Source organism: Dasypus novemcinctus, chromosome 4, assembly GCF_030445035.2.
Source record: "Dasypus novemcinctus isolate mDasNov1 chromosome 4, mDasNov1.1.hap2, whole genome shotgun sequence".
NCBI lineage: Eukaryota > Metazoa > Chordata > Mammalia > Cingulata > Dasypodidae > Dasypus > Dasypus novemcinctus.
In genome coordinates, this window is record NC_080676.1 from 152,825,430 (window position 1) to 152,842,015 (window position 16,586).

General features: G+C 45.8%; 1 protein-coding gene across 3 annotated transcripts in view; it reads right to left on the bottom strand.

Moving 5' to 3' along the window:
* The window catches only part of URB1 (URB1 ribosome biogenesis homolog), an 84,444-nt gene that overhangs the window by 36,576 nt on the left and 31,282 nt on the right, over positions 1-16,586 (bottom strand). For all 3 annotated transcript variants that reach the window (XR_011648697.1, XM_071214919.1, XM_058296158.2), the window contains exons 20-26: positions 15,025-15,246; positions 14,375-14,554; positions 12,121-12,976; positions 10,995-11,196; positions 9,817-10,003; positions 1,836-1,894; positions 50-243 (exon numbers count right to left, since the gene is read on the bottom strand). Coding sequence is in view for 2 of the 3 variants with exons in the window: in XM_071214919.1 (XP_071071020.1) it covers positions 50-243; positions 1,836-1,894; positions 9,817-10,003; positions 10,995-11,196; positions 12,121-12,976; positions 14,375-14,554; positions 15,025-15,246 (1,900 nt within the window). In the remaining variant the exon portion in view is untranslated. The remainder of the gene's footprint in view (positions 1-49; positions 244-1,835; positions 1,895-9,816; positions 10,004-10,994; positions 11,197-12,120; positions 12,977-14,374; positions 14,555-15,024; positions 15,247-16,586) is intronic.

A 16,586-nucleotide genomic window follows, 5' to 3' on the forward strand; every position in this document is an offset into this window, starting at 1 on the left:
GAGCAGGAAGCAGAATCTGGATCTGCAATGGGCGAGCATGTGGGGTCACCTTTTACTTGGCTGTCCGGGGTCTCCTCCTCTTCGGACTTCAGCAGAGTTGGCAGGAACAGGGAGTGCTGCGTGAGCATCATGTGGAGCACTGGGAGCTGGATGAGCTCTGTGCGCAGGGCACTTTCCGGGCTGTACAGGAGCTGTATGGCAGCATGGAGGGTCTTTAAAAATGTGTGTTCCTGGTACCGAAACCTAAGAGGCAAGAGAAAAATGGAGCGTCATTGAAGGAGAATTTCATTAAAAAGGAAACAATTAAAAAAATTTTTTCTCAGCACTGTATTAAGAAAATTCTCCAACATGAGAATTCCATTGACTGTCTACTTGTCATCTAGATCGCGCCCTTAGCACTGCATGCCATTGGTTGTGAAACACACCTACCCTCTACCCAGCACAGGGAGCACTCCCTGAAACCAGGGAGGGGTGCAGTGTGTTCATTTTCTTGATAATGAGAACACCAAACTAACTTCCCACTTAGCTGAAATGCCAAGAGGCAGCAGAATAGCCGAGGCTGTGTGAAGGCGACACAGCCTGCCGGCCCACCTCGCACGTTTCTTACCACTGCCCCCCTCCTTCCTTCCTTTCTGCTGCTCAGAACTTCCCATCACATGATTCAGGAGCCTGTGCTTTCTATGCGGTAAATCCCCTCAACCCACCAAGGGCGCGAAAGCATCATGCTCTAGAAAAAATGAGCTTTTCAGTCCCAAGTGAGTTATGTTAAAAACCACTTAGCATTCAGTGGGCATTTCTAGAAATACAAATTAACCAAAGCCTGGAAGAAATGTCCATGTTCCATAATGATAATCTACAGCTGTCCATAACCTGGACCCACCTTCTCCATTTTCTCTCCTCTTGTATAAGGTATTTTTCCCTGTGTTCAGGTATGCAAATAACTAGAGAAATCATAAGCAAAGTCATAATGAAACATCATTTCATGACTATCTAATTGACAAAACCTGGAGTCTAATCATATCAGATGCTAAGAGAGGATGTGAAGGAAAACTGAACTCTTGTACCCTGCTGGGAGTGCAGATTAGCTCAATGACTTTGGAAAGCAATTTGAACACCTAGTAAACTGAAGTTGCATCCACACTAACAGCCAGAAAGTCCCCACCTCAAGAAACTCTTTCATGTGTGCACCAAGAGACAAGTACCTGGAAGACTGTGGAGGGAGGAAGGGAGGGAGAAAGGGAGGGAGGAAGGAGAGATACCCACTAATGGGGACTAATTAAATAAACCATGGTATAATCATAAGAAGGAACATTCTACAGCAGGAAAAATTAATGATACAGATCTACCTTACCAAAATGGACAAACTGAAAACATTTAAGTGAAAAAACATATATATATATATATGTATATATATGTATGTATGTATGTATGTATGAGACATCTGTGTAAAATGTTAAACACTAAACAGCATTATTTATTGTTTAGAGACATGATAATACTAAGGGGCAAGACAAAGCTCAACTTTCAGCAAAGGAGGAAAAAATTAATTAGGACAAATTAAAAAAATTGTTAGTGTTTAGTAAATCTGAATGCTGCTATAGCATTCTCTGCAAACTTCTGTATTTTAAAAATGTTTCTTTTGTTAAAGGCTCCTTCTCTTACCATGGTCAGACGCACACTACCTGTCCATAATCACATCCTTTAACCTCTGACAACCCACACCTTCAGTCTCTAAAACAGGCCCACACCTGCTCTGGTGTTAGGCTAATAACAAACTATCAAACTGGCTCTGAGTTATCAACTTTCACATCTTTACTGAAATAAAATCAACTTACTTGAGTCCAGTTTTTACGAATCTCTGCCAATCAGCAGGATCAACTTCATTAAGTGAATGCTATGAATAAAATAAGTGAAAAACATAAATGAAACATCTCCAGTGATTTAAAAAATAGCCACACCCCAGCTAGGTAACTTCCAGGAAGGTGCCTGCCTCTTGGGCCAGATTCCTGCCTGTAAAACACAACATCAGAGTTGAAAAGGGGAAGCTGTGATGAGCCTTCCTGTCCTAAGGTTTGTGATTCTACTCAGTGTCACTGTGTTGAGAGCTCTGCATGCAATCATGACCAACAGGTGGGAGCTCAAACAGGGCACAGAGCAGGACCAAGACAGGCCACCTTAGAGCAAAAACTAAAATGCAGAATATGGAATGAAAATTAGCACCACTACAAAATAGTTTACCCCAACAATACACAAAAGCGTACTGTTGGTTTTCCACTTCGCTTTTTAATTGCTTTATTCTACCAGTAGCACCAACGTTTTACGAGTATAGCCATGACCAACAAATGGGCAAAAGGAAATTCCCAGAGTAGTCAGTCCTGTTCTTTTTTCCTTTGCCTGATTTGCAATTAGCTTTTTATTAAATAGTAAATAAACCCCCACAACTGCTAGCACAGAAACCTTGACCCAGTGCCCAGGTCTTAGAGTTCTGGATGGATCACATTTAGAGTCTGTTAAATGGGGAGGTCACAGGTGAGGACAGAGAAACCAGCTCAGGGCAGTGTGTGCTTAGGCTGCTGCCACCACGAGAATGGCATGCAGTGGAGAGGGAGGCCCCAGTGCCAGATTATGATGGAAATCCCAGGAACAGCTGGATCCCCTATCTGAGTCACACCTCCTACTTACCACTTTTAGGTACATATTCTTTTTGCCCCAGCAATTCTTCTTTCAGGAATTCACCCGAAGGGGATAACTGATTAAGTGTGCAAAGATGTGCGATGTAAGCTGTGCACCACAGAGGTCTTTATGGTAGCACTGAAAAGCGCATGTGGTCCAGCTTGTACAACTACTTATAAGCATCACAGGAAATCTACCTGGGGGGGTGGTCGTACTGGCAAGGCCAGTGGAGGCACACAATGAGCACACCAGGCTATACATAGCATGGAACATATGATCCCATTTATACAGAAGTTAGACACACTGAGTCTTATGACACACACACACACATCTCCAAAAGGACAATCCACACTTGTACTGGGAAGGCACATATTAATATACTGTATGATTATACTGTATGATGCCCTGTATATGAAGGTCTACACCAGGCAAAACCAATCAAATGGTGGTAAGAGTCAGAAGCACAGTCGAAGGAAGAGGCATAATGGAATTTTCTGGGACAATGAGAATATTCTTGGGTAAGAATGTGGGGAAACTAGGTATATGCATTTTTCAACACCAGTTACACTATACACTGAAGGCCTGTATGTAAATCATACCTCAATTAAAAGAAAAGGGGGTAAAGAGGGAAGCAGGCCTTGAGAACACAAATCCCTAAAAATGCATGGCCTGTCACTTAATAGTCAAGTCAACCTGCTGGGAGGAGGGGATGACATTGACACCAGGCAGACACATTCTCGGTGAATCGACAGCTGGAAAGCCCTCTTCTGTAGCTCGGCTGTCTTCAGATCACGGGCACATTCTTCCTTTCTCTCAGTTCCCTGATGTTTGGGTTCCTATGTACCTTAAACTCTCAAACTTCTAACATGCACTGATTAAGCCTGGAAGTATAGGCTGTAGAGTGTTCAGACAAGTGAGGTATGCTGCTTGATCTATAACCTATGAAGGTATATAACACACACAGGTTAACTTTCACCCTGGGTTATTTTCCTGAGATTACCTGGGTTCAGAGTTTAAAGCCAAGTCAACTCTAAAACTTTTAATGCAATTTTACAACATTCACTGAGGAAGGCACTGGCTTTTAGGATGTTAATTATTTCTGTACAAAAATATAACATTAAAAAAAAAGACAGAATGAAAGAATAGCCAGAAACAGCAGCTATGCACAAAAGAGAAAGTACAGAGAGATTTAGAGGCGATGAATTTTTTGTCTATTTTTTGTTTACTATTATTATTGAAATAATGAAAAGTCTCTAATAATGATTGCAGTGATGAATGCACTATGTGATTATACCAAATACCACTGATTGTACATTTTCCATGGATTGTATGCTTTATTAATATGTAGTATCAATAAAATTGATTTGTTTTAAAAAATGACGGGATACTTCAATAAAAGGAAATAATGGACCAAAATAACAACCAAGAAATTTCCAAGTTTTATGAGCCCTGCAGAGCCAAGAAGCCCAACGAACTCTAAGTACAAGAAGCTTGAAGAAAACTACACCAAGCCACATCATAATCCAACTGCTTAACACTACATAAAGGAAAAAAATCCTAAATGTGGCCAGAAAAAAAGACCCAGAAGGTACAGAGGAACAAAGACAAGAATAATAGCAGAGGGAAGCAATGCAAGCCAGGATACAGGAGAGCAACAGCTTTCTAAGGCTGGAAGAGAGAGAAAACCCAACCTTTTTTATACCCAGTGAAAACAGTATTCAATAATAAAGGCAAAGTAACCATTTTCTAGATACACACAAATTGAAAGAATTCATCACCAGCAAACCTGTACTATAAGAAACGTTAAATGAAGTCCTAAAGGCAGAGGGAATCATGAGCACAGGAAATGGGGTAAATGTGAAAGATTTGACTTCTTATTTATTAAATAAGACAGACAAATTGACTGGATGAAAAAGACCTAACTACATACCACTCACAAAATTGTACTTTAAAATAAGATAAAAACTGGCGGGGAGTGGATGTGGCTCAAGTGGTTGAACACCTGCTTTCCACATGGGAGAGCCCAGGTTTGGTCCCTGGTGCCTTCCCAAAGCAAACAAACAAACAAACAAATAAGCAACAAGCAAACAAATGAAAAAACCAACTCAGGGGAGCCGTTATGGCTCAGTAGTTGAGTGCTGGCTTCCTACATATGAAGTCCTGGGTTCAATCCCCAGCTTAGTACCTAAAAAAACAAAACTGGTTGAAGTTTTTAAAACATGGGAAAAGATATTTCATATTTCTACTAATCAAAAGAAAGCTGGACTGGCTAAAGTAGATCTGAGAGCAAAGAATATGAGTAAGGATAAAGATGGTCACTTCAAGATGAGACAGGAATAAATTTAATAAGAGTGAAATGATACCTTAACACATATGCACCTAGTAACAGAGTTTCAAAATACATGAGGTAAAAACTGATAGAACTGCAAGTAGAAATGGACAAATCCATTACTATAGTTAGAGATATCAACATCTTTCTCTTGATAATTGATATAATTAGCAGACAGAAAATCTGTAAATATCATGACTTTAACATCATTACCAACTTGAATGAATGAAAAACTTCAGAATATTCCATGTCCAAACCAGCAGAAAACATATTGTTTCTAAATGTACCAGTAATATTAGCCAAATAACATTTTTTTTCCATAAATTAAGTCACAGGAAATGTAAAAGGATTCAAGTCATGCAGTTTATTCTCTATGATGAAATTAACTTAGAAATCAACAAAAAGATATCTGGAAAAATCTCCAAATAATTGAAAATTAATACACTTACAAATAACTAATGGAACAAAGATGAAACCAAAAATGATATTAAAAGTTTTTCATAGGAACTTCTGGGAAGATGGCAGAATAGAAAGATACAAGATTCTCTTCTCTCCCAGAAAAATAGTTAAGAGGAAAAGCAGAAAACACATGGAAAAAAATGTTCTATGGTTTAGGACACCAGGGGAAAGCAGGATACAACCCAGAAGAGAGGAGCACAGAGAAAAAATCTCCACAGACTGTGAGTGGAAGCTGCAGCTGCAGGCACCCATTCCCCACCCTACAAGCAGACAATTTTGAATTCTCTGGCCTAGGGCTGAGCTGGGAGCTACAAACAGAGGGTGCTGCAAGTATCCACCTTCCCAGAAAATGGGAGAAGGGACACAGCCTAAGGCTGTTTCAGCTTTTGGCCAACAAATTTGGTCTGCTGTGTCCCAACAGCTCTTCTAGGCCAGGTGAGAGGTGAGGATGTGCCATTGTTTGCCCTGAGAGCTGACACAGGATTTAAGAGATCCAATTCTCTCAATGGCCCTGCTTACTGACTGGGACTGGTTTTTGAGGACACGAGAGGAGTGGAATTATTTCCTACCTGGGAAAAGAGAGGAAGCTGCCACCAAAGGTTGGAGAACAGCCTCTGAGAAAGTTTGAATTGCAAGGCTCTTAGCCTCCAGGCAGGATCCTCTGTCACAGTGCTGTGGTCAGTGTTAAAGTGAGCATGCTCCTACCAGGCTTTAAACTGAGAGGGCTGCTGAAGAGTGCCATCTGCTGCACTAGGAAATGCATGTGAGGAAATTAAAAGTAAATAGTAAGAGAGGCTTTTTCCGGCCTTTACAGTCTCCCTCCCCAAAGCCCCTGGAAGCAGGTTTGCAACCCATTATGGGGGTTCATGGCCCAGATTTGAGCAACAAACATGAAAAATCCTAAAGACCTAAATCAGGTTGAACCAAGAATCAAAGAATAGCAGTAACACACAACCTCCTGCCACTAAACCATACAAAAGAGAGAGAAATTAAGCATCAGAGTAAACTCAATATCATAATCAGCTACCTAAGCAGCTGCAAAAAATTATAAGCCATACTAAGAAAATGTAAAAAAATGGCTTAAGCAAAGAAACATACCAAAGCCCCAGATGAGACACATGATTTGAGACAACTAATCAATGAAAATAATACAAATTTCAGAAATGAAATTAATGAGTTGAAAGATAACATGGCTAAAGAAATAAAGGACATCAAGAAGACACTGAGAGGGCACAAAGAAGAATTTGAAAACCTGAATAGAAAAATAACAGAACTCATGGGGAAAAAAACCACAATAGGTCAGATAAAAAACACATTAGAGGCATACAACAGCAGACTTAAAATGAAAGAAGAATGAATAAGTGACACAGAAGACAGAACAGCTGAAATACAAGACAGAGAACAGAGGAAATACTAGAAAAAATTGAGCAGGAGCTCAGGGAGTTGAATGGTAACACAAAACACAACAACACATGTTTCATGGGAGTTCCAGAAGGAGAAGGGAAAGGTGCAGAAAGAGTATTTGAGAATAACGGCTGAAAACATCCCAACTCTCATGAAATAAATGAACCTATGTGTTCAAGAAGTGTACCCCAATCAGAATAAATCCAAACAGACCTACTCCAAGACACTACTATTCAGAAACTCAAATATCAAAGACAGAAAATTCTGTGAGCAGCAAGGGAGAAGCAAACCATCATATACAAGGGATGCCCAGTAAGACTTAGTACAGTTTTCTCATCAGAAACCATGGAAATGAGAAGACAGTGCTATGATATAATCATGATACTGAAAGAGCCAAGAATTCTTTACCAGCAAAACTGTCCTTCAAATATGAAGGTGAGTTTAAAATATTCACAAATACACAGAAATTAAGAGAGTTTGTAAAAAAGAATCTGTCTTTGCAGGAAGTATTAAAGGGAGCTTTACAGCCCAAAATAAAAGTTCAGAAGAGGGACATTTGGAGAAGAGCGTAGAAGAAAGAATAGCAGAAAGGATAATCAAAAGAGTAGAAAGACAAAGGAAAATAAGACATGACATGAAAACTAAAGAATAAAATGGTGGAAGTAAATAATGCATTTACAGTAATACCACTGAAGGTGAATGGATTAAACTCCCCAATCAAAAGTTACAGGCTGAGAGATCGGATAAAATAAAACATGAGCCATCCATATGATATGTACAGGAGACTCACCTTAGATCCAGGGATACAAACCAGGTGAAAGTGAAAGGCTGGAAAAAGATTCTCAACGAACACAGTAACCAAAAAAGAGCAGGAATAGCCATACTAATATAAGACAAAACAGATTTTAAATGCAAAAAAAAGGTATAAGGATATAGATGGCCATTATATATTACTAAAAGGAACAATCCACCAGGAAGAAATAACAGTCATAAATATCTATGCACCTAACCAGAGTACCCCAAAATACATGAGGCAAACTCTGGCAAAACTGAAGGGAGAAAGGGACATCTCTACAAAAATAGTTAAAAGACTTTAACACACCACTCATATCATTATATAGAAAACTTGATAGAAGATCAAAAAGGAACAGACATTGAACAACAGGAAATAGAAAAGGCAATTAGTAAATTTATTTGGAAAGGAAAGTACACCCAAAAAGCATCCTAAAAAAGAAGAGCAATGTGGGAGGAATTTCACTGCCTGACCTTGAAACATACTATAAAGCTACAGTGGTCAAAACAGCATGATCAGAAAACAAATGGCAAAGACCAACACATAGATGCACAATGAACAGAACTGAGAACCCAGAATTAAACCCTCACCTCTACAGCCAACTGGTTTTTGACAAACCTACCAAGTCCATGTTAAAGGGACAAAACAGCCTCTTTAACAAATGGTCCTGGGAGAACCGGATACCCATAACCAAAGATTGAAAGAAGACCCCTATCTCACTCCCTATAGATAACTCATAATGGATTACATACCTAAATATAAAAGCCAGGACCATAAAACTACTAGAAGAAAATATAGAGAAATATCTTCAAGATCTTGTGGTAGGTTGTGGTTTCTTGGACCTTATACCCAAAGAACAAGCAACAACAACAAAAAATGATTATTGGGATCTCCTCAAAATTAAGCTCTTTTGCACCTCACAGAACTTTGTCAAAACAGTGAAAAAGCAGCCGACTCAATGGAAGAAAATATTTGGAAACCTGGTAAGGATTTACCAACCATGATATATAATAAGATGCTACAATTCAACAATAAAAAGACAAACTACCCAATTAAAAAAATGGGCAAAACGGGGAGCATATGTGGCTCAAGAGGCAGAGCACCTGCTTCCAACGTGGGAGGTCCCGAGTTTGGTCCCTGGTGCCTCCTAAAAACAAAAACAAACAAATAAAAACCCAACTCAGGGGAGCCAATGTGGCTCAGTGGTTGAGCGCACAACAAATTAAGTCTGAAGATAGCAGAAGAATCAAGGAAGAAAACACAAACAATAGAGAAAAGCAATGAAACCAAAAGCTGGTTCTTTATGAAGATTTATAAAATTGATAAACCTTTAGTCAGACTGATTAGGAAAAAGAGAAGACACAAATTACTACTGTCGGGAGTGAGAAAGGTGACATCACTACATATTTGATAAATATTAAAAGGATAATAGGGGAATACTATGAACAACCCCAGGCTAATAAATTCAACAACTTAGATGAAATGGATCAATTCCCTGAGGTCTCAAAAAGAAAGAGATAACTTGAATAGTCCCATATTTATTAAATAAATTGAACATGTACAGGCCTCCTCAAAAAGAAAAAGCTCCAGGCCCAGGTGACTTCACACATGAATTCTACCAAACAGGTAAAGAAGAAATAATACTGATTACACAAACTGTTCCCACTTATTCTGAGACCAGCATTACCCTGATCCCCAAACCACAGATTATAGAAAATAAAATTACAATTCATTATCCCTCATAATACAGATTTGAAAATTTTAAAGAAAATATTGGTATATTGAATCCAACAATGTATTAAAAGAAGGTCTCATGACCAAGTGGGTTTATACCAAAAAGGCAAAGTTGGTTAAACATTCATAAATCAATGAATATTATTCACCTAATTAACAGGCTATAAAAGCAAAGTCATGATCATTTCCAAAGACACAGGAAAAAGCATTAGACAAGATCCAGCACCCATTCCTGACCAAAGATGGCCCACAGATTCAGGGTTTCCCTAGACCTGCCACTCTGCTTCCTTCACTTGGCACCTCTGGCTTCCCACAGGGTCACGTTCATACTGCCTGGCTTGAGATGTGCCTATAAAGCTTTGGCCTAGCTCAGGCTTTACCCTGAAACTTAACCATGATGTCTCAGAAAGGAAAAGACGCCTACCAACAGCTCATCTAATCTCAGCAGCATTTGCTTCTCCTGGTCTCGAGTCTTGTCATCAGCTTGCTGGTCACCGCTGAAAGACACGACCAGCCATTTCACACAAGACTGCAGAAGCGCTCTTCTCCAGGCTCGCAGCTCCTCTCCCGACCCTTCCAGGACTGCCGAGATAGAGTCGGCCACAATCCAACTGCGGCAAAAGACAGAAGTCACGTGGTTAGAGGGGATGGCTTAAACACTGCTAGCTCTATGTGCAAGAGAATCCTCCAGTGGTCACGGGGAGCCCCTGGCCCAGGCCCTACTCTCCACACTGCCCATCTCGCACTCAAGTATCAAAGATGTAACAGAAGTCTTCTGAGCAGGAAAACAATACTGGCATACCAAAAAAGGTGGGTGTGTCCAGACTGCCTGAGGTAGGTTTGGGGGTTGAATCACGTACCCCACAAAAGACATTTCAAATCCATGTTTCTGCAGGTATAAACTCATTTGTCAATAGGATCTTTAAAGAAGCTATCACCTGTTCAGGACTCATCTGTGAATAGCATTTTCAGAGATCCTTTTAGGATGAGGCCAAATTCAATTAGAGTGGGCCTCAGGCCATGGTTCTAGAAGCCTAGTGAAGACAGGAAATCTGGACACAGTCAGAAGTAGCCACGAGAAACAGGCGAGCGAAAGGGAGGCAGAGGGGTACCCACAAGCAAGGAGCCCCAAGGGCAGCTGGCCAGACTCCAGGTCAAAGCCTGGCCTGGTGATACCTTCATGATGTATCTCTAGCTTCCCAAACTGGGAGAAAATAAATGCCTGTTGTTTAAGCCACCCAGTCGGTGGCATTTGTCAGAGTGGCCCTGGCAAACAAGGCAGGGTTTTCAATCTCAGCACTGCTGGCATTTTGGATCAGATAATTCTTGGTTGAATAAGCAGACAGTTCTGCGCCTTACAGGAGGTTTAGCAGCATCCCTGGCCTCACCCTCTAGATGCCAGTAGCACCCCCATTCTGTGATGCAGTTTGGGGGTGGTGCGCTCACGCCAGTCAGAACGGCGAGAAGGAAGAGTTCTGAAGGCACTGCCTTCTCATTGACAGGCACATCATCATTGCAGTCCCTCAGTGCTACTTGACAAATACTAAAGAGAAAAGAGGACACGAGAGGGGAAGAGCCGTCAAGCCATCTGCACCTTCGTACCTCTGGGGACCGCTGGGCGTCTGAAGCAAGCTGGGCAGACGGTCAATGAGGACGCCGAGATCCTTGGCTCTTGCAAATGGGACCAGCTGGGACAGGATCTCCTGCTGCAGCCCGGACTTCAGGGGACTGTTGGCTTGGAGAAGCCTGCTCTGCAGCTGCCTCCACAAGGCCTTCCTCAAGACAGGAATGACGGCAGAGGACACTGGGCCGAGACACAGAGGAGAGGCAGCTGCAGCCAGGCTGTGCTGGAGGCGGCATGTACCAGCCCATCAGGGCCGACTGCTACGTTTTTAGGAATCTTGTGAGCGAGTGGCAAGTTGGCAGGTTGAAATTGGCTGTGGCAGGAGCATCTGTACCACGGAAATGGGCAGGTGCTACAAATAGCCTCCTGAGCACCAGTAGTTAAGCATTTGCCAGCACGCTCTGGCCACATCACATCTGTCAACACTCTCCAACCCATGGGGCCCTGGTGTGACCCCGAGCTCTAAGGTCACGGTAAGACTGAGGGAACCAACATTCTGAACTCACAGGCATGGAGGAAGATGCAAGGAGAGGTTATAAAGAACCTCTCTCCCACCGAGGGTTTGAGACTTGGTAAAAATATCTGTTGTCACTGATGGAGTTGGGCAAAAACCAGGGCAAAGCAGTCAGTGGAAAATCACTCGGAAGTACAAAAGAAAGTAACTAATACACATTTGAGGTGCTCAAAAAGCACCCCAGATCTGAAACTCAGCAGGGGGAAAACAAGATGAGGGAGCTGGGCCCAAGCTGCCTCGCTCAGTATCAAGTGACCAAACACTTGCCCTGAAGGTGGGGAAAGTGGGGCCAGCTCAGCGCCGAGGACTCGCTCAGCTGGACACCACAGCCCTGGCTGAGCCCGCACCCAGCCCCGAAGGGCCCCAGCTACTGCCCACCACCCTCTCTCCACTGCTCATGTGGGGGAACTCAGAGCTAACGGGCCCTTGGCGGGGAAGGGGTGTTGTCAGAATTTCTCCATCTTCAGAGCCAGGTTGGGGGCCGGAAAGGAAAGGGAACTAAGCCACACCCCAGAACCCGCAGTTGCAGGGCCGTCCCTAGCCCCGCTGCCTTGGAATTCCCGGGGGCCCCACACCGGCCCTCCTCCTACCTCCTGTGGGGCGTGTGAAGCGTCCCCGCGTCCTGCACTGGAGGTAGACATGGACGAGGGGGAGGTAGTCATCGAGGGCCTCCTGGAGGCTGAGCCCGGAGCCGGCCTGCAGGCACCAGCGCTCAAAGCGCAGCAGGTGGGTACAGCTGTGCTGGAGGAGCAGGGCGGCGACGCCGAGGGCCACTTGTGACCGCCGGGCCAGGCAGTGGTCGAGCAGGTCGACGCCAACCGCGGGGGCCAGCAGCGGGTCCCTCTGCAGCGTGTGCAGGAGCACGCTCTCCAGCTCCTCCACGGCCAGCGAGGGCAGCAAGGCCCCCAGGCCCCTGACATACTCGGAGGACCAGAGAAGCTCGCCGCTTGGCAACTGCTCCTGGGGGCCGCTGGTCAGCAGCTGGACCAGGGTCTCCCCGAGGGCGTTCAGGTGCCTCTCCTTCCAGCGGGACTTGGTGGATGGCGGGGTTAGCAGGCAGGCCTCGGGCAGGCCCAGCAGGGCCAGTGTGACCTCACGGAGCTGGGCGGCCTCCATGTACGGGTGCAGCGCCTGCAGGGCCTCCAGCTGCAGAAGGGTCTTTGTGGGTGGCGTGGCCGGGCCTGTCTTCCTGGCGCGCAGCTCTCTCAAAACGCTCTGGGTGATGGCCTCCAAGTACCTGGCCAGGAGGCCCAGCTGACCGGTGTTCCGGAGGATCGGGGCGCTAGCTCTCAGCAGCTCAAGGACCCCTGCGCTCAGATGGGCGGCCAGGAGCTTCACAAGGATGGGGCTGAGGGTGTGGGGGGGGAGGGCCTGCTGCTCCAGGGCCAGGTACCAGCTCTCCAGTGTGGGGTGCCTGAGGATGGCCACGAGCAGCTCCTCCAGGACCTGAAAGGAGACAGCGAGGCACTGCAGCAGCTGTGTCATAAGCACCTGCCATCGTTAGAGGACAGAGAGCAGAAAGCAGCTTTCCTAACCCAGCCTGTCCTCGAGTCGGAGTTTAGAGCCCCAAGCCAACCCCAAGACTTGTCAGACTGCAACGTAACCTCTGGATTGCCCAGCTCCTGCCCACATGTGGCTGTGAGCACAGGGGCTGGCCTGGGCCCGGGTGTGGGCTGCACAGGGCCCAGCAGACAGCTGATGGGGGCAGCCTGCAGAAGGTCCCTGGGCAGCAGGTGTGCTCTCCACAGCCACCCAGTGGAGGAGAGGAGCCGAGCAGCAACACCCAGATGTGACCACAATCAATCGCCCGCTGCTCTCTCCTTAGCAGCACTGGCCTTCTTCGTGGTACGTCACAGGTGTCTCGTAACATCAGGGGAGAAGCTCGTAGCTTAGAAGAGACCACGAGTCTAAGGGACTGAACTTCCATGAACGTCAATGATCTGGAACCATAGGTGATCCGGGCTCCCTTTCAAAAGGATTCTGGGCCTCAAGTGACCCCCAAAGGAACCAGTTCCGGCACAGCCAAGTTTAAACCACTGATCAGGAAGCAGCTGCACATCCTTTGCTGGATTAGAAAAAAATCTGATTTGGTGTTTCTAAGTACTCTTGCTGGATACAATAGCTAGGTAGCAAAGTTACATCAGCCCCAGGGGCAGGACGAAATTTGATTTCTAATTTATTCGTAAGGGAAGGAGAAAGAAGCCTATCACACCAGCCAACCAAGCTAAAATCAACCAAGCAATAAAAACAAGCACAATCACACGTCAAGGCCACTTTGCCCACACTGGCTGAACGGTGCTCAGAAAGCATCAGGTACCTCCCAGAGAGGCAACTTGGAGACAAAGGAAGGAAGCTATCCAGTTCCATTTGACTGGGAGGTGAAGACCACATTTCCCTCCCAAACCCAGACGTAAACTGCAAGAGAACGATGTGCCCTGGCCCCAGTTAAACAGCCGTCTTCACGAAGGCGGGTGAGAAAGGGCTTTCTTCCCTCTTGGTTCAGGGCCCCTGCTCTGCTGACAGTGAGGAGCTCACCGCGGCCCACCCTTGACTAAACACAGACTGCAACTAAGTAAAAGGAAAACCTTCCCTCCAAGTTTCTCAAGGCACCCTCAGCACCCACAGAAAGGAAAACTGCTTTTGGGGAGGGCCATGTGCACAGGTGGGGGCCTGGAGAGGCGACCGCTCACGCCACCCGTGCTTTTCTCCAGGTGGAGGGGTTGTGGACAGCTTTCAGTGTCTTCTCTGTATTTCTCTGCATTTTCTTTTTTTTCTACAATGGCCGCATTACGTTTTTAGCTGGGAGAGAGAAGGCGCAGACCCACAGGAGGAGGGTGGTGGTACCTTGTCGTCAGCCGACTCCAGCGTGGCCACGGCCTCCATGTCCATGAAGAGGCTGGCTTCGGCCCGGGCGGCCTCGCACTGCTGCTGGCCCTGGGCATCCAGCTGCTCCCCGTGCACCACCAGGCCCCTGAGGAGCTCCAGGAAGAGCTGCAGGCGGGGAGGCCCTGCGCTTCTGCCCAGCTGTGAGGACGAGAGCCGCACGATCGCTCAGGCCGGGGAAGGGATGAACCATCCCCGAGACCTCTGTTACCCGAGGGTCCAGGATCATCCGGGCAATGAGAACTAGGGGAGGCAGGTAACATGGCAGCTCCTTCACACAGGGTGTCTGTGGAACACCAATTACCTCAAAGTCATTTTTCAAACACATAATCATCCTCCTAAATCTTGGTGAAACACAAGGTTCACACTGACAAAAACAAGGGGCATAGACCATCTCAAAGTCTAAACCAAAAATCTGTCAAGCACAGCCAGGTTGGAAAACTACACAAGGACTGGCTGGAGTAATGGATTTAGGAAACAGATGGAGAGAGGGGAGACCTGGCGATGGCTGGTCTGGTTTACTTCAGGGAGGGCCCTGTTCTGAAAGCGTTCTCTGGAGGTGGGCACGTGGGCACGTGTGGGGACCGCAGGAGCCGTGGGAGCAGCCTGACCTGGCCGAAGTTCTCCACGGTGCTCCGGAGGTAGAGCAGCACGTGCCTCGCTGAGCGCGGCACCTGCTGCAGAGGGAGGTGTGGGATGGCCGCCCGCAGGCGTGCCTGCACCTGCTCGTCCAGGAGCGCGTCCTCGCTCTCGTAGGCCGACTTCAGCAGGGCGCCGAAGGAGGAGTCTGAAGAAGGAGCATGAGGGACGGCACTGCCCAATGTCTGAAGCGGCTTGGGGAGACCCCAGAGAGGAAGAAAGACACGTCACCACAGGTAAAAAGTAAAGCAGCCAAGTAGAGCAGCACAGGTGGCATCCCTAGCAAAGGGGCAGCTCACAGTAATCGCTAATACTAAAAAACAGGTGACCTTTCAGCAAGTTCTCACAGTATCGGTCTCACGAGTTTTTCCAGAGCCTGTTGACACTGACAGACATGAAGGCACAAAATCAGGGAGGTGTTCACACACTTTGGAAGCTCATGGGATACAATTCTCATCATGGTCACAGACATTGGAAACTGTGGGAAAGAACACCCTGGAGAGGAACCCACTCTGTGAGCTACGTGCTTTCTAAAGGATCCCCCAGGAGCCTCGGCAGAATATCTTGGTGGGAGCATAGGAAGACAAAGGACAGAATCAAGTTCTGGAATCCAGATGTCTGAAACTGAAGGTGGCTGTTTTTCCTAACGTAATTCCCAAGCTGCGTTCTATATTCACCCCACTTGGTCAATGCTACTTTAACTAAAAACATGTGATTTCCCAAGGCTAAGGAGACTCACAGCTATGTGTCCTGAAACCCCGTGGTCCCAGGCGTGGTGCCTGGACCACATCACCTGGGAACTTGCCAGAAATGCAAATTCCTGGGCCCCACCCCAGACCTACCAAATCAGAAACTGGGGGTGGAGCACACTATCTGTGTTTGAGCAGGTCCCCAGAGGACCACTGTGGGAACTTACTCAACAGAGATGACACACACCTCGAGCGCACTTGAGGAACAGCTCTGAACCCCAACACCCACGATCCTGCCAAAGAGCTATCATGGCACTCTACCCATGCCCGATCACGCCGAGAAAGATACCAATGACTGTTCAGGGCATCAGTTCTGGAGCCAGACTGCCTGGGCCAAATCCTAACTCCACCAGTGACTGGCCGTGGGAACTGCTCTGCCTTATTCCCACCAATGAGGATAATAAATGTCTTTGACCTAATTTTCAGAGTTGTCGTGAAGACAAAATGGTTTAAAATAAACGTAGGACACTAGTCTGGAGCCTAGCAAACAAAAAGAATGCAATCGCCGTTAGCAACCCTTATCACTATCACAAAACAAAGAGGTCCCCAACTGCCAGCTTTTAAAAGTGCAGCTAAAATAGAATGACTGAACAGAAATGCACACAGCAAAGTTAATTCCTAGTCCCTCCCAGCACTTGTAAACACTTGGATCTAGAACTTTAGCAACCCATTACAAGGATGTAGGTCCAATCCAAAAAAAGCATTTCTTTTTTTCTCTTGACTTTTCCTATTTGAGCAGAATGGAGCTTCCGGATGGCCTTCAAGGGCCAGCGGAGCATGGCTAA